The 24,454-nt window shown below is 41.9% G+C and overlaps 1 protein-coding gene across 1 annotated transcript in view; it reads left to right on the top strand.

Moving 5' to 3' along the window:
* ipo13b (importin 13b) overlaps positions 1-12,536 on the top strand; it is a 113,257-nt gene extending 100,721 nt beyond the window's left edge. Inside the window, exons 15-21 of the mRNA XM_060917512.1 lie at positions 5,663-5,759; positions 6,805-6,857; positions 8,725-8,791; positions 8,922-8,980; positions 9,335-9,424; positions 9,517-9,698; positions 10,900-12,536. Of these exons, the coding sequence (XP_060773495.1) occupies positions 5,663-5,759; positions 6,805-6,857; positions 8,725-8,791; positions 8,922-8,980; positions 9,335-9,424; positions 9,517-9,698; positions 10,900-10,996 (645 nt within the window). The 3' untranslated portion in view covers positions 10,997-12,536. The remainder of the gene's footprint in view (positions 1-5,662; positions 5,760-6,804; positions 6,858-8,724; positions 8,792-8,921; positions 8,981-9,334; positions 9,425-9,516; positions 9,699-10,899) is intronic.
* The last annotated feature ends 11,918 nt before the right edge of the window (positions 12,537-24,454 follow it).

Raw genomic sequence — 24,454 nt, 5'->3', positions numbered from 1 at the left:
CTGCGCTTCTGGATCGTGTTTAGATACGGCTTCTTCTTTGAACTATAGAGTTTTAGCTGGCAACGGCGGATGGCACGGTGAATTGTGCTCACAGATGATGTTCTCTGGAAATATTCCTGAGCCTATTTTGTGATTTCCAATACAGAAGCATGCCTGTATGTGATGCAGTGCCGTCTAAGGGCCCGAAGATCACGGGCACCCAGTATGGTTTTCCGGCCTTGACCCTTACGCACAGAGATTCTTCCAGATTCTCTGAATCTTTTGATGATATTATGCACTGTAGATGATTATGTTCAAACTCTTTGCAATTTTACACTGTCGAACTCCTTTCTGATATTGCTCCACTATTTGTCGGCGCAGAATTAGGGGGATTGGTGATCCTCTTCCCATCTTTACTTCTGAGAGCCGCTGCCACTCCAAGATGCTCTTTTTATACCCAGTCATGTTAATGACCTATTGCCAATTGACCTAATGAGTTGCAGTTTGGTCCTCCAGCTGTTCCTTTTTTGTACCTTTAACTTTTCCAGCCTCTTATTGCCCCTGTCCCAACTTTTTTGAGATGTGTTGCTGTCATGAAGTTTCAAATGAGCCAATATTTGGCATGAAATTTCAAAATGTCTCACTTTCGACATTTGATATGTTGTCTATGTTCTATTGTGAATACAATATCAGTTTTTGAGATTTGTAAATTATTGCATTCCATTTTTATTTACAATTTGTACTTTGTCCCAACTTTTTTGGAATCGAGGTTGTATACACACACACACACACACACACACACACACACACACGTGTGTGTGTGTGTGTGTGTGTGTGTGTACAGTGGGGCAAAAAAGTATTTAGTCAGCCACCAATTGTGCAAGTTCTCCCACTTAAAAAGATGAGAGAGGCCTGTAATTTTCATCATAGGTACACTTCAACTATGAGAGACAGAATGGGGGGAAAGAATCCAGGAAATCACATTGTAGGATTTTTAATGAATTAATTGGTAAATTCCTCGGTAAAATAAGTATTTGGTCACCTACAAACAAGCAAGATTTCTGGCTCTCACAGACCTGTAACAACTTCTTTAAGAGGCTCCTCTGTCCTCCACTCGTTACCTGTATTAATGGCACCTGTTTGAACTCGTTATCAGTATAAAAGACACCTGTCCACAACCTCAAACAGTCACACACCAAACTCCACTATGGCCAAGACCAAAGAGCTGTCAAAGGACACCAGAAACAAAATTGTAGACCTGCACCAGGCTGGGAAGACTGAATCTGCAATAGGTAAGCAGCTTGGTGTGAAGATATCAATTGTGGGAGCAATTATTAGAAAATGGAAGACATACAAGACCACTGATAATCTCCCTCCATCTGGGGCTCCACGCAAGATCTCACCCCGTGGGGTCAAAATGATCACAAGAACGGTGAGCAAAAATCCCAGAACCACATGGAGGGGACCTAGTGAATGACCTGCAGAGAGCTGGGACCAAAGTAACAAAGGCTACCATCAGTAACACACTACGCCGCCAGGGACTCAAATCCTGCAGTGCCCCCTGCTTAAGCCAGTACATGTCCAGGCCCGTCTGAAGTTTGCTAGAGAGCATTTGGATGATCCAGAAGAGGATTGGGAGAATGTCATATGGTCAGATGAAACCAAAATAGAACTTTTTGGTAAAAACTCAACTTGTCATGTTTGGAGGAGAAAGAATGCTGAGTTGCATCCAAAGAACACCATCCCTACTGTGAAGCATGGGGGTGGAAACATCATACTTTGGGGCTGTTTTTCTGCAAAGGGACCAGGACGACTGATCCATGTAAAGGAAAGAATGAATGGGGCCATGTATCGTGAGATTTTGAGTGAAAACCTCCTTCCATCAGCAAGGGCATTGAAGATGAAACGTGGCTGGGTCTTTCAGCATGACACTGATCCCAAACACACCGCCCGGGCAACGAAGGAGTGGCTTCGTAAGAAGCATTACAAGGTCCTGGAGTGGGCTAGCCAGTCTCCAGGTCTCAACCCCATAGAAAATCTTTGGAGGGAGTTGAAAGTCCGTGTTGCCCAGCGACAGCCCCAAAACGTCACTGCTCTAGAGGAGATCTGCATGGAGGAATGGGCCAAAATACCAGCAACAGTGTGTGAAAACCTTGTGAAGACTTACAGAAAACGTTTGACCTCTGTCACTGCCAACAAAGGGTATATAACAAAGTATTGAGATGAACTTTTGTTATTGACCAAATACTTATTTTCCACCATAATTTGCAAATAAATTCTTTAAAAATCAGACAGTGAGATTTTCTGGATTTTTTTTTCCTCATTTTGTCTCTCATAGTTGAAGTGTACCTATGATGAAAATTACAGGCCTCTCTCATCTTTTTAAGTGGGAGAACTTGCACAATTGGTGACTGACTAAATACTTTTTTACCCCACTGTATATATACACGTGTGTGTATGTTTTTATTTATTTATATATATATATATATATATATATATATATATATATATATACACTTTATTTGATTCCACATTACAAGTTAATATCAATAGGAACCAAGTATAATGAATAATCCTAACACTAAAAACATCCTGTTATGGCGATGCAGTCTCAGGGATACAGGAAGCATCTTCTCTTCCAGATGAACATGCTCCCTATAACTATTGACATGGAGCAGTATTTAGCTAGCTGTCTGGCACTTCTTTTACTTAATCCACTGATGTTAAGTCCACTGACCACCAGCCTATGTACATGGCCTAGACTCCCAAAGACAAGCACAATGAGCAAGCATTTGTAACCATAGCTCTCAATGGCAGATACTAGAGGCTGGTATTTTAGTTTTTTTGTACAGTAAGATTCCTCCATGAACAGGTCAAAAGCACAAGCTACTTCAAAGAGTCTGACTGTTTTGTTGTCATGTGACAAGCAAATGATATCCGGTGTATTTGCTATTCCTGAGAAAGGGTTTGTGGATGAGTTGAACCAATGTGGCTTTACAGAGGTGTGTTTGTAGATCTGTTCCTGTGGAGTACGGGGAATCTGGACAGCGATGAGGTCCACCAGTCTGTCATGTCTGGCAGTATACAGTCCTTTATATAATGAACAACTGTTCATAATGTGGGCTACTGACTCCAAATGTTGTGGATGATCGTGTAGTATACAGAAAGGGGAATGGGTAGAGGGGAGCCACAGAAAGAGATTATATTTAGTGGGGAGAACCTGTAAGCGAGCCTTCACACAGAAGGTGATGATCTCGTCGCTGATAGTTATTGTTGTATATGGCATATGATACAGAGTGGTCTGCACAGGTGAGTTTAGCCAGCTTTCCCTGGAGCTTCAGGCTGGACCAATACTCCATGTTGCGCTCCCTTTGAATGGACAAAAGGGTTTGCCTTGATGTTTTAGGCAGCAGGAGATAGGTAATGTTATAATGCAGCCTGGCTTGAACCATGATTCCATGGTGGTGGGTCATCCACCAGTGCATCGGTGACCTCTACAGGTTGATGGTGGGAGGTCCATTTTAATTCAGTGCCTGTTCTCCAGCACAAGTCATTTAAGTCAGGCCAGTCTCATGACGCGCCAAATCCCTGTGCCCTGGTATCCAGGACACATAGGATTAAACACATAGCGTTTATTTATATATATATATATATATATATATATATATATATATATATATATATATATATATATATATATATCCAATCAGAGCACCTGATTGCTCATATCCCAGTAAATGTGGATATAAAATTATATATAAAACACATGCACAGTAGTTAATTTTTGAAAACTATGATGAGTCACTTGCTCTGTGGCTGTGTTCTGTTTGGTGTATAATGCACTATGTCTACAATGTCATTATGTTTAAGCTTATGTAGTGAACCAAGGACCACAATGGAAACAAGCGCTGTGCGCTTTATTATGTTATCCTGGTATGATTGTTATTTTACATGTTTATACCGAATAAATATATATATATATATATATATATATATATATATATATATATATATATATATATACACACTAAGTAACTTTAAAAACGCACAATGGAATTCAACATGATATCACTTTAGATCCATGCATATATTTGAAATTTATGATATTGTATGTAATGCACACACATCTTGAAACATCGATAAAGGACATTTATTGTCAAACTCAAGAATTAATTCACAATAAAAAAAATTCAAAGTGACAGTTGGTCCATGTTCGGACCGTCATGCTGGAGATTCTGGGTCTGTGTCGTCCAGGGGTCTCAGCAGCAGTGACTGAGGGTGTCAGGAATCTGTCACGGAGGTGAGCTAGCCTGATGTGCTGATCCTGAACTGGCGTCGTGACTCGAGGCTGACCAGGGCGTGGACGATCCCTGGTGCTCCCTGTCTGTCTGTAACGCTGACTCAAATGGGAAATGGTCGAATGATGAACACCGAAGTGCCGGGCGACCTCTGTCTGTGTACTTCCGGCACGCAACATCTCGATGGCCTGTTCACGTTGATTTTGGCTTAGGTGTGGCATCTTCAATAATGACAATTTTCCCATCAGTTCCCCCGGGTATTTATAGGCAAGATTGTGTGTGTACAGTGTATGCAAAATTTGTCTGAAAATTAAAGCCTGTCCATGTCATTGACTACCCGAGTCATATTGTACGTTATTGAGTACAACTCCCTTAAATTCTGATTTGAGCACAGATTTGGAACTTATTCGGGCGGAACAAAGTTATTTTTCCATTGTGATATATTTCTTTTCTTCTTGAGATAAACTCAGCACGAATTCAGCAAGTTTTATCAATGTGCGTTTTTAAAGTTACTTAGTGTGTGTGTGTGTGTGTATATATATATATATATATATATATATATATATATATATATATATATATATGTGTGTGTGTATATATATATATATATATATATACACAACACACAAACAATACACACATATTGGGGGAGAGACAAACAAATAACTATATTCTTTTAGCTATTTCTGTTTCTTTTAAATATCTGATAATTTTTTGGGTTTTGTTTTCAAGTAGAGTTTTTATTTCCTCCTCGTTTGGTTCAGCAACACTGTCCGCCATTTTGTTTTTCTCTACTCACAGTATATGAGCTGATATCCTAGTAGTAGAGTAGCCAATCAGAGCACCTGATTGCTCATATCCCAGTAAATGTGGATATAAAATTATATATAAAACACACGCACAGTAGTTAATTTTTGAAAACTATGATGAGTCACTTGCTCTGTGGCTGTGTTCTGTTTGGTGTATAATGCATTATGTCTACAATGTCATTATGTTTAAGCTTATGTAGTGAACATCTATTAGTGGGTTTATTATAAGTATTAAATACATCAACTATTTCTGTTAAACAGCTTTACAGTGCATCTATTCACTGTTGAATATTGACTGTTGAAATGTTGAGCTAACATTGGTACCATTGGTACATTTGATCAGAGTCAGAGATCACACTTTTTTTTTCTTCATTCTGATGTTTAATGTGAAAATTGTGTTTGACCTGTATCTGCATGATTTTTTTTTTTTTTTTTACATTGTGCTACTGCACCACAACTGGTTGATTCGATAACTGCATAAATGTGCAGGTGTACAGATTTTCCTAATAAAATGGCCAGAGAATGTATATATGTGAGTGCTGTCACCTTTGAAATTTTTGTTTTATTGCTCACCAGATGATGCATATATTTGCCAGTGAATCAGACCACTTTCCTCCAATCAAAGCCCTGTTTGAGCTGGTCACCTCCGTCACCCTCACCATCTTCCAGCAAGGTACGCTTTACAGAGTTGCACTTTTCTCATTCAGTGCTGAAGTTGCAGTCCATTTTTACTTACCTTTTTTCCTAATGAACACAAACTTCACACATTTCTAACAGGTACACTTTATTACTTTCAGTGGCAGGTTGATCAGAAGAGTCCAAGATTATTTTTTTAACCTAATTTGCGAATCTCAGTTGATACAAATAAAATGAATCCTGTAAAGTTCCACACACTTCATCCTGTGTAACACGCTTGTTTGACATGCTGTTTTTCCCAGATAATGGCTGTTCATCTTCTCCTGCACCCGTCTTCTCCTCGTCTCCTTAATTGTCCTTTCAATTTTTGTTTTTGCCTCTCTGTTCACTGAGTAACATCATGTTTTTGTGCTGTTAACCGTCTGATCTCCAGCAGGTCCTTTAACTGTGGCTCTGAGAACCTGCCATGGCCTGTTTTCCTTTGACTTTTTGGGGTTTTTTTCGGGAGTGTTTCTGGACAGATCGGGGAGGGCTGTGATTGGGGGTCTTGTTTGGAGTGTGGGAACAGCTAGGGGAAGGGAGTTTTGGGTCTAGGTGTTACCCCACCCTCTCAAGCTTTTCAGTGAACCCTGGGGTGGGGCATTTGGGAAAGCATGGCTGATTTTAAGAAAAGACCACCAAGTTTTAAAAAAGAGAAACCAAAAAAGGAGAAGGAAATGTCACAGTAGCAGGTGCCTCCTGGGTTCCCACTCCAAACCCACTTTGGTTCTTTTAGGTTTGTTCTTTTTATTCTTTCTCGTTATTTCTATTTTCAGTTAGTTCTTTATCCTGACTCATAACTTTTTCTGGTTTTTTCAATTTTTTTTCCTTTCTGGAGACTGCCTTTAAAGCCTTACATGCTTCTCGTCTCCTCGTCTCCCTCTTTTTCTCACGTGCAATTATTTCAATGAGATCCTTTCTGTTGCCTTTTCTTTCCACATGACTGTTCAATCTGTTTCGTTGCTGTTTGTATATATTCTTATTATTCTTATTCTTATTATTATTCTTATTATTTCTTAAGTTACATCTTTATTATATTTTAGGGCCCAGGGATCATCCTGATATTGTTGATTCATTTATGCAACTCCAAGCTCAGGTGTGTTTTTGGTTTCTTATTTCATTCACTTTGGGTTTCTCTCTCTCTCTCTCTCTCTCTCTCTCTCTCTCTCTCTCTCTTTCTCTCTCTCACACACACACTTTTATTCTTTCTCTCCCTTCCCTTTCTTTCTGCCCTGTGATTTCGGGTCTGTGGTGACCCTTTCTTTGCTTAATCCGACAAAGGAGCACTTTTGGATGATTGACACAGTCTCTCCTTCAAAAGTCTTGGTTCTGACGAGCCTGGTCAGCCCCTCAGAAATGTGATTGGTCATTTCAGAGGAGGAATACCACCCTTACAGCGTTAGCATGCTGTGTGTGATCGGACCGTTCATGTACAGCAAACTGGGTGAACTGTGAGTTGGGGCTCTTTTGAAACGTCACTATGGCCATAACTCCAGTACAGACTCCTCCTACAAAAATGTTTTCCAGTGTGAGTGCTGTAAGAGAGCAGAGAATTTTACGAAGTAAACTAATATTTGCTTACTTTTTTGTAGAGATATAATCAGTAATATTTTTGTATTTTATTATATGAATATGTAGGGCGTATATGAAGGTGCACTCATTGTTCATCTGGAACGTGCTATAATGGATGTTTTGAAGTAAATAATTTATAAGTCTAGTATATAATTATTTCTATAGTTTCAACCAACTTAAAGGGACTTGTCAGATGAACACAATTAGCAATAAGCAATTTTTAATGTTTTTTTTTGGCACATTAAGGTGTATAATTGTTTGTATAGTGACACTTCCTGTTTGTGTAGAATCCACATCATCGCTTTTAGGTCAAGTTGTTCCTTTAAGTTTCCTGATGTTTAGGGCAGAGAACCTTGCGCTTTTGTGGTTTGTCTGCAAGAGACAGAAAAAAGAGGCTTGTATAACTTCTGTAATGTCCAGTGGTGCTTGAAAGTTTGTGAACCATTTCTGTATTTCTGCATAAATATGACCTAAAACATCAGATTTTCACACATATCTTGAAAGTAGATGGAGAACCCAATTAAACAAACGAGACAAATATTATACTTGGTCATTTATTTATTGAGGGAAATTATCCAATATTGCATGTCTCTGTGTGACAAAAGTATGTGAACCTTTGCTTTCAGTATCTGGTGTGAACCCCTTGTGCAGCAATAACTGCAACTAGGTATTTGTGGTAACTGTTGATCAGTCCTGCACATCAGCTTGGAGGAATTCATGAACATTTATGAAAGGAGACCCCTCATGTTGATTCAAACAGGGTTAGTCTCTAAGACCCCTTCTCCCAGCATCATTCCAGTCCCAAAACCAGTTAAACTCTAATTAAATTACTATTCCTATTAATACTGTCAAATTGGCACCCTTTGCCTCACATATTTGGTTTACATTGTCAGTTCTCATTGCCTCCTCTCATTTCTGCCTTTGGCTGGACCTCAGGTCCATCTGTTTATTTCTCTTTCTCTCAGTCCTTCTGTCCCTCTCTGTCCCTCCCTTCCTTGGTATCTTCTCATCCTCAATGATTTCCTTAATGCATTAGTTGTCTTTATCCGTACATGTTACTTAGATTTTTGTTGCATACTCAATCCAGCAGAGGCCAGAAATGGAAGTTTAAAAGAAAGAAATGAGGAAGTTGCAAATCATACCACCTTTAGTTTGACTTAAGTTAAATTTCAGTATTTGATTTTTTTTGCTGTTTGTTTCTTACTTACCTGATCAGTTTGCATTAAAATAAGTTGATGTACATTTAGTTGTTTTTGTTAGTCGGAATAGAGTAAGCACACCTTAGAGGAGAGGAACATAATGTCTTTGGTAGGGGTATGGGTGGGCTCTGCACGGATCCAGAGGTGGAGCTATGCAGTGTGCCATGTTGACTGACTGTGTTTGATTTGTAGGCTCTCAAACGGAAGCCCGATTTATTTTTATCCGAGAATCTTGATGTTAAAGCGGTGTTCCACTGTGGTAAGTCATTCTTGAAGCCCAAAAGTGACATAATTATAATGATTTGTCTGTAAATCATAGTTGTAAATTTAGAAACTGACAATAAAATAAAAAGAATAAAAGGAACGTGTTGTAAATTTCCTTCCTGTAGGAGTCCTGTCCCTCAAATTTCCAGAGGCCCCTACTGTCAAGTCTACCTGCCTCTTCTTTGTAAGTTAGAGGATTTACGATGTTAACAAATCAGCCAAGAAGCCTTTATTTGTCTCATGTACACTCAAGCACAGACTTAAGCACACAGTGAAATTTAACCTCTGCATTTAACCCATCTCAAGCAGTGATCACACACATGCACACACAAGTGAGCAATGAGCACACACACACATACCCAGAGCAGTGGGCAACCTTTCTGATACTTGGTGTACTATCTGAAAATGTAGCATTCTTTAATAATTGATAAACTTGATTATTTGTATTGTGTAAGGGTAAGGATAAGATGGCACATGGGTATAAAATGGTTCTTTCTGTGTGTGTGTGTGTGTGTGTGTGTGTGTCCGTGTTGAATAGACGGAGCTGCTGCCGCACTGTGCAGACGTCCCTCCTGTGGGCCAAATTGTGCAGGAAGATGGCAAACTCCTGTTGCTGGCTGTGCTGGAGGTCAGTGACCGACCTTTAATGACTTTCCTTGATTCCATCCAGCTACAAAACAGTTCTGATATGATGATTCTTGTCTCTGTCGTTTCTTGTAGGCAATCGGTGGTCAGTCTTCACGCAGCTTGATGGACCAGTTTGCAGAAGTGTTGTTCTCCATGAATAAACATTGTTTCAGTCTGCTCACTGTGTGGCTGAAAGAGGCCCTGCAGTCTCCAGGCTTTCCCTCATCCCGAGTCTCTGACTTACAGAAAGACACATTCAGACAGCAGGTCCTTAGGTATTGCTCTCTCACAGCTTAATAATTAGTACATAGTTACTATTAACTAATACCATAGGTACTATGGTGAAGTGAATAATAACTGAGATGAATCAATTATTCACTGAGCCTGAGGTGGATAATCGTTTTAGTATAAATACACAGATTATTTTTTTTTAATCAGATTAAAAAAGTCGTTTATTTCACTCTTCAAAAGCAGCATGCAAATGTAATGTGTGCAGGCTTGTCACTTATCTATGCCGAGTCACATAAAATACTTTGTTTTGAAATAGATAAAATAAATCACAATTCCACCTTACCTTTGAATAGTTTTATACTAAACTTGATAGCATCTTTAGTGCTTTTAGGAACAGCATTTCTTTCATAATTTGTAATTCTTCCTCACTTACGGTGACAAAGCGATTGGCCACCATTTTGCGTAGTCGCTCGAAGTAATTATCGAAAAACAGTCTGAATCTCTCGGCCAATCAGCATACACAATTTCCTATAATCACCTCCGTATTTATACTAAATAATAATTATTTTTAGGTATTTGAAGAATCCTTGTATCATATTGAAATGTCCCTAAATATCCTTTTGCATTTTACCATTACCATAATCCATTTGCTTTGGATTTATTTATTTGTTTATATATTTAAAGTGTGACACCTTCTAGTTATTTTAGTTGGCAACCCAGCAAGGAATGGTCATTTTCAATTAATTTTGAGGTTTGTAGAAACATTTTAGGATAACTGGAAAAAATAGGTAGCTCATCTAACCAGGAGCTCTACATAAGTTAAGGCTGATACAGGTTTAACAAAAAAATGTGCTTACTTGTGATCAATATAAAATCTACCATCCTCAAGTAAATGAATCCCAAAGAGTGCTCTATATACAGTATACTTGTTATATAGGATATCATTTTTATGGTACAGAGTCATCCACAAAACCGAAAGTCTCATTTGTTTCCATGTATCAGACCTAGAAAATAAGGTTGTGAATTTTGATGAGGTGTTTACATAAGAAACTCAATTAACTGACATGGGTTTTGGGTTTTTTTTTTTTTTTTTTTTTCAAAAATACCCCTGCTTTTAAATGTTATCCACTCAAGCGGCTCTCTGTTATACATTCATTAATTGCTACTGTGCTCAGTGAATAATAAAAATACTTTGTGCCTTGTATATGCACTACAAATTTATTGTAATCTCTCTCTCTCTCTCAGGGAGCGAGTGAATAAGCGACGGGTGAAGGACATAGTGAAAGAGTTCACTTTGGTGTGTCGAGGGCTGCATGGCACAGAGTATGCAGCAGAGTACTGAGTGCTGAAGTCCAAAGTGATCCAATTCTTAGCAGACACCCCTCCACCCCGCCCCGAAACCCATACCTGAATAATAGCATAGTGAAAGCCTGACAAATGGATTTTGTTCAGAGCATGCACTGTAAGGACCTGACGAGGGCACTATCTTTAATACTTTTTTTTTTCTTTTTTTTTTTTTTCTTTCTCTTCCTGTGTCTTGCTCTCACCAGGCTGTTTGGACCCTCTTGGAAGTGGCCTGTACTGCTTTATCTAAGCAGTATTCATATATGTCTTTCTCTCCTTTTCTCCCCTCGCCACTATTTCAGCATGTGCGTTGTTAACTTTCACCACCCCTTCACAACCCTTCTCACATTCTTGATCTTCCGTGGCTCCTAGGCTGTTTCTTTGTGAATATTTGCAAAATTTATCAACAATGGAAAAGTGGTACTTAAATGTTTTATTTTGTAATTTAAAGATGCCAATATCTAACGTAAAAATACACACACATACATGCATACACACACACACACACACACACACACATATATATATATATATATATATATATATATATATATATATATATATATATATATATAACATAAACACACACTTGTATATCTATCAGATTGTGGGAGGTGTATGGATGCTGCTGCTGCTGCTGACCAAGAGAGGGACCAATAATTTTTCTGTGGCTTTATATATACATGTCTGTATAATCCAACTAGCCTCCGCTTGTTACATAATTCGTTGGGGGGGCTGTGAACTTTGTCAGGAGTCATAGTCTTTTTTTTTTTTTATTTGTTTTGAAAATGTATTATTTTAATATATAATATAACAGCAGTGTACATAAGACACACTTCCATTAAATTGTGAAAACATGAGACTGATCATAAAACAAGTCCTGATTTTAGTTTTCTGCCCTGTGTATGATGTCCTCGGGGGAAAGCTGCTGGGAAGCCCATAATGGCTGTGAAATACACCTGTAGATGTCCTTTTGTGTCTTTTTGGACAGAAAAAATATCCAGACCATTAGATAAAGAAAGGACAGCAGTTAACTGTGAGCTGTGCACACAACACTGTACAAGTGGTGGTGATCATTTATTTCAGTCGTGAACAGACACTATTTTGTGTGTATCTTTGTACACATGCATGTGTCATTGTACACTTGCTTTTCACAATTGCAGCTTCTGTACACTGTTGAGTGCACTTATCAAGGAACTGAACACAAGCTATACTACAAGTCCCCTTGTGTTTGACATTAGAGGCCCCTGAATAAGACACTGCGGTGGCTGGGTGTCTTTCTGTCCCTGTCTACTGCCCAGCTGCTGCCTGCAAACATGTAGCATGTGTGTTGTTTTTGGGCAGGGGAATCGGGCATTCAGCAACAGAATGTGTGCATTAGGCAGGATGGGATGCTTCCTCTTCCTGCCATTTTGTTTACCATTGATGAATATATATATTAGAGAAGGGGAGGAGAAAGATAAAAGAGGAGAACTGTACATGAGTTTGTGTTTTCTTTTGTACCTTGTTTTAATTTATTAAATATATCTAAGATGGTATCTCTTGTTTCTCTTGTGTCTTAAGTGGATGAGTCTTAGTACCTGGAAGGTCCTACAGAGATTTATGAAGATTGGTAAACTGCAGGTCTGTGGTGCTCCAGGACTGGAGTTTGATGTTCCTGCGCTTAAGGATGGAGTTAACTTGGCTTTAATATAAATGCGTCTTTAGAGGTGGAAGATTTTTAAAAATCTAAAAAAAAAAAAACATTAAATGTGCAATATTTAGCTTTGTGGCCTCAGTAAGTATGTTTGGCAAAAACATAAACCATAAACAAGTTTTTAAAATGCATGACTATTCAGAAGACTATAATTTACAGCCAAATAATTGTACCAAGATTTATGCAAAACCTCATGTTGGGAAATGAATGCTGTATATACATTACCTACACCATGATTCACCTCAGATTAACCAAACACAGAAGAAGAGCATGAGATAGAGATAACATTAAGGTGCTCGTATATGAAAAGAAGTTGAGACAAACACTGTTAAAGCTACACATCACTGTCAATTAAACAGCAGTGGATTTCAATGATGATTCCAAAAAAGTTGGGACAAAGTACAAATTGTAAATAAAAACGGAATGCATTAATTTACAAATCTCAAAAACTGAGATTGTATTCACAATAGAACATAGACAACATATCAAATGTCGAAAGTGAGACATTTTGAAATTTCATGCCAAATATCGGCTCGTTTGAAATTTCATGACAGCAACACATCTCAAAAAAGTTGGGACGGGGCAATAAGAGGCTGGAAAAGTTGAAGGTACAAAAAAGGAACAGCTGGAGGACCAAATTGCAACTCATTAGGTCAATTGGCAATAGGTCATTATGCAGACATCCCAACCTGCAGAAACTCATTTCAGGGACGTGTCGTGACACTCCCTGCTGATGGGGAAAAAAAGTCACACACACACACACACACCCCAATAAATACATAAATAAATAAAGATGTACATAACAGGGGGACGATGTAACTTCAACAAATTTTAATTAACTACTAGCATGTTACAGAGCAAGCCATATAAAACACTTATATTTCCTTTAATTTTTGCTTTTACATGAATAGAACACAACTTTTTCAGTAACTATTTACATAGGTTGGACATAGCCGGAATGTAGGCCTACTTCCATGTCTTTTCCATGTTAGGATCCAATTTCCTTTCATATCTTCACATGAATAGAACACTGTTTTTTAGCCTAAATGTAGGCCTATTCCTTTTCATGTGACTTTTGCAGGGTTTCATTGTATTTTGGTGCTGCTTGCTTTGCAGACTTGAGCAATTTCCCTGAAACTTCAAGCTCATAGCACTCTGTGTCAATGAATTTGTTGATTTTACAGGACATCAGGTTCACAGTTTGGTGAGACATCTGTCACCTGAATTCAGTTTTGATGTGACGCACCAAACTGAATGCTCTCTCCACATCACAATTGGAATTAGGCAGAACCAACAACACCTTCATTGACTGGCAGAGCTCCTTGAATCTGACCTGCCCTGAGCTTACTGATTTTACCTTGGACAGCTTCCCCCAGAACTCATCGATTGACAAATTCTTGTAATTTGGGACCAGTGCTTCCAAATTGGTAGAGGACTTCCAGAACTTCCAAGTGGAGTTGTTCTCTGGCATCTGCCTTCATCACATTAGGGAATCTCTCAGCCAAAGTCAAAATCTGCTCTGGTTTCATATCATCTTGGCTGTCTGGATTAACCACTGACATTTGTCAAGATTTGGTCTCTCATTGGGAACTTTTCCTTTACTTTTTGGAAGCTCCTGACATAGAATGCTCTGGCATCTTTGAAGAATTGCTTTGTCTTGGAAGGGGGGAGGGCTTCCTCACTTAGCAAGTGCCTCCTTGTCAAGAACCCAACAAAAAGCTCTTCATCTTCACAGTGGATTTCAGGGTTACTCACATCTATCTCCTGCACTTTCTGTTCTCTCAACACCTTTGGCACAATAAATCTGCTTGCTACGGTATGTCATGCAGGAGCTCTTCAACACTGTCGTTTAATTTGAAAAGAATGGGTGCCTTGTTTTGAAAAATCAAATTAAATTTGTCAAAACACTGTGAGACATTCAGTGCGTTTACATGCACATCAAATCGAGCTACTGTCGGTAATCGAGCTAAGGGTCCCAGCAGGGGTGCCAGAGAAATCCAATCCTACATGCACACAAGTTAATCGAGCTATTGTGTGAGGTACATTGTGCACCCGAGCCACAGGTGGCGCTACACGCCCCATCGTATTGATACTCTTCCGGTTGTCGTCATGAAGAGCTGTTCAAGAGTATAAACAAAGTTATCAGCAGTGTTGCCAGATACTGCTGACGTTTTCCAGCCCAAAACATGTTCAAATCCACCAAAATGCACTTAAAACAGCCCAATCTGGCAACACTGGCAGTTCTGTGTTCACAAGTTCCGTGTTCAAGCTGTTAGGCTTGCTCTAACAGAATGTATGGCTACAAACTGTCCTGCGCAGACCACTGTTTTGTAAGACAACATCTCATCTCATCTCTAGCCGCTTTATCCTTCTACAGGGTCGCAGGCAAGCTGGAGCCTATCCCAGCTGACTACGGGCGAAAGGCGGGGCACACCCTGGACAAGTTGCCAGGTCATCACAGGGCTGACACATAGACACAGACAACCATTCACACTCACATTCACACCTACGGTCAATTTAGAGTCACCAGTTAACCTAACCTGCATGTCTTTGGACTGTGGGGGAAACCGGAGCACCCGGAGGGAACCCACGCGGACACGGGGAGAACATGCAAACTCCACACAGAGAGGCCCTCGCCGGCCCCGGGGCTCGAACCCAGGACCTTCTTGCTGTGAGGCGACAGCGCTAACCACTACACCACCGTGCCGCCCTGTAAGACAACTTATTTTGCACAATTGTATATTTTTCTAAAGTCCATTTTTTGCTTACAAAAATTTTTTTTTCTAAAGTCCATTTTTTGCTTACAATTTAACTTGTGTCTTAATAAACACACAAAGTTCAATTGTTTTTGTTTTTATTGACATTCTTCAGATGTTGGACATCTATATATACACACACAAATACAGTGACTTGTTTATGTACACAATTCACAGCTATGCAACAGCTGTACAGATGTATTTGGTGATGCAGTAAGTGAGCTAAATTTTAACAGTGCAAACAATGCCACAAAAAGAACAGATTCATGCCGTTGTCATGCCGACCGAGGCTGTTGTGTTTCCCGCTTGTGGTCTCGTCACTCGTCACTTCCGGAAGGGGCAGTGCTGAAGTAAGTAGCTCGAATACGTAGCTCAATAGGGTATGCATGCACTAAGTAGCTCGGCAGAAATCTAGGTCGTGTAGCTCGATTCCGAGAAATCAAGTTCGGGTCAATTTCAGCCGAATTAAGGTGTATACATGGCATTTTGAACTTCGATTTCAGTCGAGCAATGGCAGAAATTCGATTCTCTCTATGTGCATGTAAACGCACTGAGTGTGGAGAAAGCAAGTGTAAATTTTCATAATTGGGTCTGTCAGCCTCTTCTGAATATCACAGGACTTCTGATTCTCACTATGTGATTCAAAATAAGAAGTAAAGGCAGGCCATTGCTTAAGTAAATGGTCCAAACATTTGCCCAAAGAAAGCAATCGTGTAGGGCAGTGCTTTTGTACTCTCTGCTGGGCTACATTACAGAAGTCCTGAAACTGTTTAAGTTCCTCTCTTCTTTTTGAATTTTTCTCAAAGTAGTAGTAGATGTCAATTAGCAATTCTTCAGGTGACATTGAGAGCTCTTTAGCAGCAGTTTTGGCACATATGTTAACCAAGTGACTAGGACAGCCAACACTGTATATATGTGGGGCCTGTGCTTTCACTCTTGATAAGGCAGAGTTGTTTTTGCCAATCATAACGTTGCAGTTGTCACTGCTGAATCCTATGCAATTAGACCACTCAAGGCCTTTTTCATGCATGGATGATGCAATGCAGTTGAATATATTTTCAGCTTTGGCATCATTGCACACTGGCATATCCACAAATCCACCTGTCACCTTATCCTGTACTTCACTGTAGTACCTGACTAAAATAGCGCATTCTTTCTCACACATGTTGTCATTGCTTTCATCAACCAAAATACTGTATGGCCTTTTTTTTGTCCGGATTAATTTGTACACATCCTCTGAACATTCAGGTTCCAGTGCCAGGTTCATCATCGCTGCTGTCTTAGTGGAGGAGCAGGCATAATTTCTTGCTATTTCCGAGTCTGGAAAAATTTTCCTAAATAACTTGCCAGTGTGCCTACGCACATGGAATAGCACATTATGTTCAACAACAAAAGATGTGAAAGACACCTCAGCTGTAGTAACCTTCTCAAAGAGACTCTGCTTTTCTGATGAAAAGAACTGAGATACACTATATTGCCAAAAGTATTTGCTCACCTGCCTTGACTCATATATGAGCTTAAGTGACATTCCTAATCCCTAGGGTTCAATATGACATTGGTCCACCCTTTGCAGTTAGAACAGCTTCAACTCTTCTGGGAAGGCTGTCCACAAGGTTTAGGAGTGTGTTTATGGGAATTTTTGACCATTCTTCCAGAAGCGCATTTGTGAGGTCACACACTGATGTTGGACGAGAAGGCCTGGCTCTCAGTCTCCGCTCTAATTCATCCCAAAGGTGTTCTATCGGGTTGAGGTCAGGACTCTATGCAGGCCAGTCAAGTTCATCCACACCAGACTCTGTCATCCATGTCTTTATGGACCTTGCTTTGTGCACTGGTGCACAGTCATGTTGGAAGAGGAAGGGGCCAGCTCCAAACTGTAAAAACAGTCTGCATGCCTAGGTGCTTGATTTTATACACCTGTGGCCATGGAAGCGATTGGAACACCTGATTCCGATAATTTGGATGGGTGAGCAAATACTTTTGGCAATATAGTGTATATTGGAGCAGCCTTCCCTGCGCTTAGCCTCCCTAATATGTTGTGCTCCCTAAAAGATCTCATCTCATTATCTCTAGCTGCTTTATCCTGTTCTACAGGGTCGCAGGCAAGCTGGAGCCTATCCCAGCTGACTACGGGCGGAAGGCGGGGTACACCCTGGAAAAGTCGCCAGGTCATCACAGGGCTGACACATAGACAACCATTCACACTCACATTCACACCTACGGTCAATTTAGAGTCACCAGTTAACCTAACCTGCATGTCTTTGGACTGTGGGGGAAACCGGAGCACCCGGAGGAAACCCACGCGGACACGGGGAGAACATGCAAACTCCACACAGAAGGGCCCTCACCGGCCCCGGGGCTCGAACCCGGACCTTCTTGCTGTGAGGCGACATCGCTAACCACTACACCACCGTGCCACCCCCTCCCTAAAAGATATGAAAGCATATTATAGAGCTGGGTGATAAATCGATTTTATCGATTAATTCGAATTTACAGTTAAAGACGATGTGTTTTTATGAAAATCGGTTTTCTCTCAGTTTTAACTTCCGCCACCGACGCTCCCCTCTGCGCATGTGCAGAACGGATCGGGCAGCAGGGACGGATCGGGCACTGACACTATCGCCCTCCTCGCGTGTGCTTGCCGTAGACCCACCAGGGGCATCACTAGGCCTTTTTTACTGGGGCACGCGCCCCAGTAAAAAATCAGCTGTGCCCCAGTAAGAAAATGTTGAAAGATTTTCGTAACAAACTAGTTTCTTTGGCAGATCATTTATCTACTGTAAGTTGTAGGACAGAGTGTGTTTCAAACTTCTATCGCCTCTTCTTTCTAACTAATTTTCTGATTGGTCTGGGAGATTCTCACTGTAAACATAGCGTGCGTGCGGCATGCCATGAGTCCATTTAGCCTACTGGAGAGATGAGTCTACTCTTTGGATGAGTCAGAGAACGGGCTCTGGATGAGTTAAGGTATCGCAAAGTTTTTGCAACAAAACTAAGCAAACCATATTCTAACAGGCGGCACGGTGGTGTAGTGGTTAGCGCTGTCACCTCACAGCAAGAAGGTCCGGGTTTGAGCCCCGTGGCCGGCGAGGGCCTTTCTGTGTGGAGTTTGCATGTTCTCCCCGTGTCCGCGTGGGTTTCCTCTGGGTGCTCCGGTTTCCCCCACAGTCCAAAGACATGCAGGTTAGGTTAACTGGTGACTCTAAATTGACCGTAGGTGTGAGTGTGAATGGTTGTCTATGTGTCAGCCCTGTGATGACCTGGCAACTTTTCCAGGGTGTACCCGGCCTTTCACCCGTAGTCAGCTGGGATAGGCTCCAGCTTGCCTGCGACCCTGTAGAACAGGATGAAGCGGCTAAAGATAATGAGATGAGATGTTCTAACAAACCCATTAAACTACATCGAATTAAACGATATTAAATTACTTTTCCAGATGGATATCAGACAATCCTTCTCACGAAGCAGAGACAGGGGCAGGGAAATAGTGACAGATGAGGAGGAGGGTGAGAGAGGCAAGATTAAGGTTGTAGGCTTACAATGGTGTAAGCCTACAACCTTACAAGCTTTGTCTATGTGTCATCACAGGGCTGACACATAGACATAAAGCTTTGACCACTTTTTCAGGAGTTGCTCCCAGCCACTGGTTCAGATATGTGGATGACACCTGGGTTAAAATCAAAACCCATGAGGTGGAAGCCTTCTCTAAGCACATCAATGCAGTGGATATTAACATCAACTTCACTCGGGAGAACGTCAGTGGGAATAATCTAGCTTTCTTGGATTGTGATGTACACATTAGACAAGACAGAAGCCTGAGCATCGAGGTCTACCGGAAACCCACACACACAGACCAGTACCTACTCTTCGACTCTCACCACCCACTGGAACACAAATTGGGGCTCATTAGGACCTTGCAACACAGGGCTCAGAATATCCCTACAATGATAGAGGGAAAAGAGAAAGAGCAAAATCACATCAAGAAAGCACTTCAGAACTGCGGGTATCCCAACTGGTCTTTCCTCAAGAGCAGAAAAAGGAACATAACTGACAAGGAGGATAACAGGAACAAACCCAAGAACATTGTCATTTCCTGCATTTCTGGTCTATCTGAGAAACTCAGGAGGATCTTCTACACACACAACATTCCGGTACATTTCAGACCCAGTAACACTCTGAAGCAGAAACTGGTCCACCCTAAGGACAGAATAGCCAGACACAAACAGGACAACATAGTGTATGCCATTCAGTGCAGTGAGGGATGCACAGACTCGTATATTGGAGAGACAAAACAACCGCTTCACAGGCGCATGGCTCAACACAGGAGAGCCAGTTCCTCAGGCCAGGACTCTGCTGTCTATCTTCATCTTAACAACAAAGGACACTCATTTCAGGATTGCAATGTACACATTTTAGCCAGAGAGGATCATTGGTATGAGCGAGGAGTTAAAGAAGCCATTTTTGTCAACCTGGAACGGCCATCACTGAACAGAGGTGGTGGTCTAATGGCCCTTTTCCACTACCCTTTTTCAGCTCACTTCAGCTCGCTTCAGCTCACTTCAGCCCGACACGGCTCGCGTTTCGACTACCAAAAACCAGCACGACTCAGCTCGCTTCAGCCCTGCTTAGCCCCTAAAACTCGCACCGTTTTGGAGTGGGGCTGAAGCGAGCCAAGCCGTGCCGAGTGAGGCTGGGGGCGTGAGCAGACACTCCCCTGTGCACTGATTGGTGAGGAGGAGTGTCCTCACACGCCCCGCGAGCGCGCTGGGATCTGTAAACACCGCAAACCCGGAAGAAGAATAATTATGAATTATGAGAATTTCTGAAGCCTTATGCGCCTCGCCTCATCTATACGCTCTTGCCAGTATCTGTCCGCGTTGTCGGTGACAACAAGCCACAGCACCAAGACCAGCAACACTAACGACTCCATGTCCTCCATGTTTATTGTTTACTATTTGGGTCGTGAGACTACCGCTTAAAAGGTCACTGAATCAGTGACATACAGAGCATCGTGGACGAGTTCGCGGAGCGCAAGGCTCGTCGTATGCCCTTCAAATAATGCGCGCAGTAGGCTATTGATGTTTTATTATGAGCCATGTACAGTATGTCACCTAATGTTTTTTTTGTTTCTGAGTTACATGTTCGTTTGAAGGACTTAATGTACAAAATAACATAGTTGCACCCCGTAGTGTTGAAATTGGTAAACACAGTGCATTCAGTGAGGTTTGCACCGCCCTCCTTTTATTTCTGACTCTTCCTGTTACCGTTGCAACCTCTGAGCGCTCATTCGTATGCCCTTCAAATAATGTGCGCAGTATAGGCTATTGATGTTTTATTATGAGCCATGTACAGTATCCTAATGTTTTTTGTTTCTGAGTTACATGTTCGTTTGAAGAACTTGATGTACTAAATAACATAGTTGCACCCGGTAGTGTTGAAATTGGTAAACACCGCAGTTGCGGACATTTTGTAGCCTAAAATGATGTTATGATAAGCTTTAATAAAGGGCCCAGTCATTTGCCCCGCCCCCGGCCCGGCTCTGACTTGTTCCGCCACTGTCACTGATGTCACTGTTTGCGCTGCTTAACGACATCACATGACGTCCACCCACTTTCGCTAACTCCACCCAATGTGTCCACCCACTTCCAGCCAGCACGGTTCAGCGCGGTTGTAGTCGAAATGCAACTCCAACAGCCCCGCTCAGCCCGACTCAGCTCGACTCGGCACGGCACGGCTCAGCCGCGTTTGTAGTGGAAAAGCGGCATAAGACACCATTTATCAGCCACCTACAATTCAGTCCTTGGCACACTTCCCAGACAACTGAGGCTACATCCACACGACAATGGCAACGAGATTTTATTTAAAAAAATATCGCGTCCACATGGGCAACGGATCAGTAAAATATCAGGTACATATGGCAACGCAACGCTTGCTGAAAACGATGCAATACACATGCCACACCTCTACGTGCGCTGTAAGACGGTCCCATCGGAGACACCACAACAATAGAAGTAGGACGCATGCGCATAAACCCCTTCTTCTACCCAGCGTGAAGCACTCACAGGAACAAGCACACAACAACAAGAAGAAGACGGGTGCGACTACGCGAGGAAATCGTGCCTTCTGTGTGTACAAATTAGTTTTATTAGTGTGCATAGTTTTATATAACTTAATTTTCTTATTGTGTGAACATTTTGAAAAGCATTTTTATATAATTTATATAACTTTTTATATTGTGTGTGAACATTTTGAAAAGCAGTCTTATCCAATAAAAAAAAGAAATTCAAGAAATGGTTCAGTTACTTGTTTATTTAAAAGAAAAGCTGCATACAAAAGTGAATGCAATGCAGTGGTTCATACAAAACAGCGAGAGTGCTGCTTGTTCTAGTCATGTGGTTGTGACATCATCGTAAACAAATCCGTTCTACTCATCCAGACGACTTCGCAACGGCGCCGTTGCCAGATTTTTCCACTCTGGAACCCGTTCTCAAAAAATATCGTTTTGGGGCACCCAAAACGCCGGTGCCGTGTGGACGCCAGGCCGAAACGATAAACAATTTTATCAGATTCACCTGAATCCGTTGCCGTGTGGACAGCCTCTGAATGCACACCAAAACCCAGCTGTTTTCAGTGACTCACAGGAGGACAGAGAGAATCAGCATTCCATTGATCACCCTAACGGGCAATCCATTGATCATCCTAACGACTCTCTAGGCCGTTCACACCCAGCCCCCAGTGACCCACACCAATAGGGTATAGACCCTTTTCAGTCACGTGACCTTCGTAAACGCGACCGCCATTTTGGACATGTAGTGGACTTCGGCTCGAATCAGTTTGAATGCGAGGAAGGCGACAAATGAAAAACATAAAAGAAAAAGGAGCAAGATGCAGAAAACACCTTCACTATCCAGCGACGTAGGGCATTTACAGGGCGAGCTAGATACAGGGAGAGATATTACAGGGAAAGATATTTGCAAAAATTGAGGTTAGCAGGCTTAGAGAACGACGTTTACCTGCTTCCACCAGGATTGTTCACTGACGTACGGAAGTACACGAAGCCCTCGTCTTTACCTGACTTCGGCCCACATGATCTGTATACCTATGTCATTAAAAACCCATTGCCATACACATACACGCCAACGTCCGAGGTTCCGGAGCGCGCGCCGGCTTGCTCTCCCTCAAATTAAGCAGCGCGCGCCGGCTTGCTCCCGGAGTGCTCCGGCCGAGGTTGCCCTCAAATTAAGCAGCGCGCGTCGGCTTGCTCCAGGAGTGCTCCGGCCGACGTTCCGGAGCGCGCTCCGGCTTGCTCCGGAGCAAGCCGGAGCGCGCTGCTTAATTTGAGGGCAACCTCGGCCGGAGTGTGCTCCGGAACCTCGGCCGGAGCACTCCTGGAGCAAGCCGGCGCGCGCTGCTTAATTTGAGGGGAACCTCGGCCGGAGCACTCCTGGAGCAAGCCGGAGCGCGCTGCTTAATTTGAGGGCAACCTCGGCCGGAGTGTGCTCCAGAACCTCGGCCGGAGCACTCCGGGAGCAAGCCGGCGCGCGCTGCTTAATTTGAGGGAGAGCAAGCCGGCGCGCGCTCCGGAACCTCGGACATTGGCTCCGGCAGCTATTTACACTGGATCCGGTGTAAATAGCTGCCGGATCATAATTACAGTAAACTAGTAAATACAGTAAAGGAAAACTTGAGACTGAAAGGTTTTAACAGTCATCCAAATGACTGAACGTAAACATTGCTACAGTAACATACCAGCTACTTGTTGACATTAGCTAGTCAACAATAGCTACTACAGAAGAACAAAGAGGTTACAATGGGTTATTTTAACCTATTTGGTTACACACTCGCCGCCACAAAATGTTAACAGCAATGTAATGCCTTTTCTGGCTAATTTTATTCGTCTTACCTCCAACAAAGTGGTCACTACACAAGCGTTGGTATGCCGAGGGCTGCCAATCTTTCCTGTTAATGGTCGCTATCCATCTTCTCTGTTGGGATCCGATAAAATGATAAACCTTGCCTTGTTTGTTGATGGTTACTACATCCAGGTGCACAACAATATAGTGGCATGATGGAAGTCTTGCTGAAAGTAAAAACTTTCTTTGCTGCCGTTCCTCAATGTTGGCTGTGGTAAACTACTGGTAGTACACGTCCAAAATGGCGGCCGCGTTTGTCGTGACGTCACGTGAAAAGGGTCCATACATGCACTAAATAGCTCGGCAGAAATCGCATAATCTAGGTCGTGTAGCTCGATTCTGAGAAATCAAGTTCGGTTCAATTTCAGCCGAATTAAGGTGTATACATGGCATTTTGAACTTTGATTTCAGTCGAGCAACGGCAGAAATTCTATTCTCTCTATGTGCATGTAAACGCACTGAGTGACACCTTAGATGAGCTTTTCATCTATGAGAGGATAAATACCTGATGCTCCCTACCAGTCAGACAGAACTGAAGAAGCCTTTCGGATGAGAGGTGAAACATCTTCAAGAATCTTCAAGCAAGTCCAGTTGCTCTCTTTTACCACCCACAGATTAAGGCTGTAGGCTATGTGCTAGTCAGTCATAACTAACCAGCTAAGTTCATGAATCGTGAGAGTTGAGGTTGCATAATAGAAAACTTCAATCAAATACATAACAAAATTAGTTAGATTATTCAGCTGTTTAGCTGTTCCATGAAATGTTTGGCAGGTTTACTGCATATGAAAGACAATAGAGTATGTTTAAATAAACATCTTAATGCATTCTTGAACAGACTCTCCCTTTTTAACTTTACCAGTAGATGTATATCAGGAACGTTAAGGTGCATGGGGGGGGCATTTTGTGTGTGTGTGTGTGTGTGTGTGTGTCGGGGGGAGGGGGGGGGGTTCAGTGCCCCAGTAAACCTTAATTCCTAGTGACGCCCCTGAGACACACACAAACAGCATGGCAGCGATTGAGGGAAAGCCGCAACTTGTGCCCAAGAGAGGAGTAACTTCCTCCGTGATCTGGAATTGGTTCGGTTTTGCGGCGTC

This window comes from Neoarius graeffei, chromosome 3 (assembly GCF_027579695.1).
Source record: "Neoarius graeffei isolate fNeoGra1 chromosome 3, fNeoGra1.pri, whole genome shotgun sequence".
In the NCBI taxonomy this organism is placed as follows: Eukaryota; Metazoa; Chordata; class Actinopteri; order Siluriformes; family Ariidae; genus Neoarius; species Neoarius graeffei.
The sequence above is the reverse complement of the archived record's forward strand: the minus strand, read 5'-3'. Positions and strand labels throughout refer to the sequence as shown.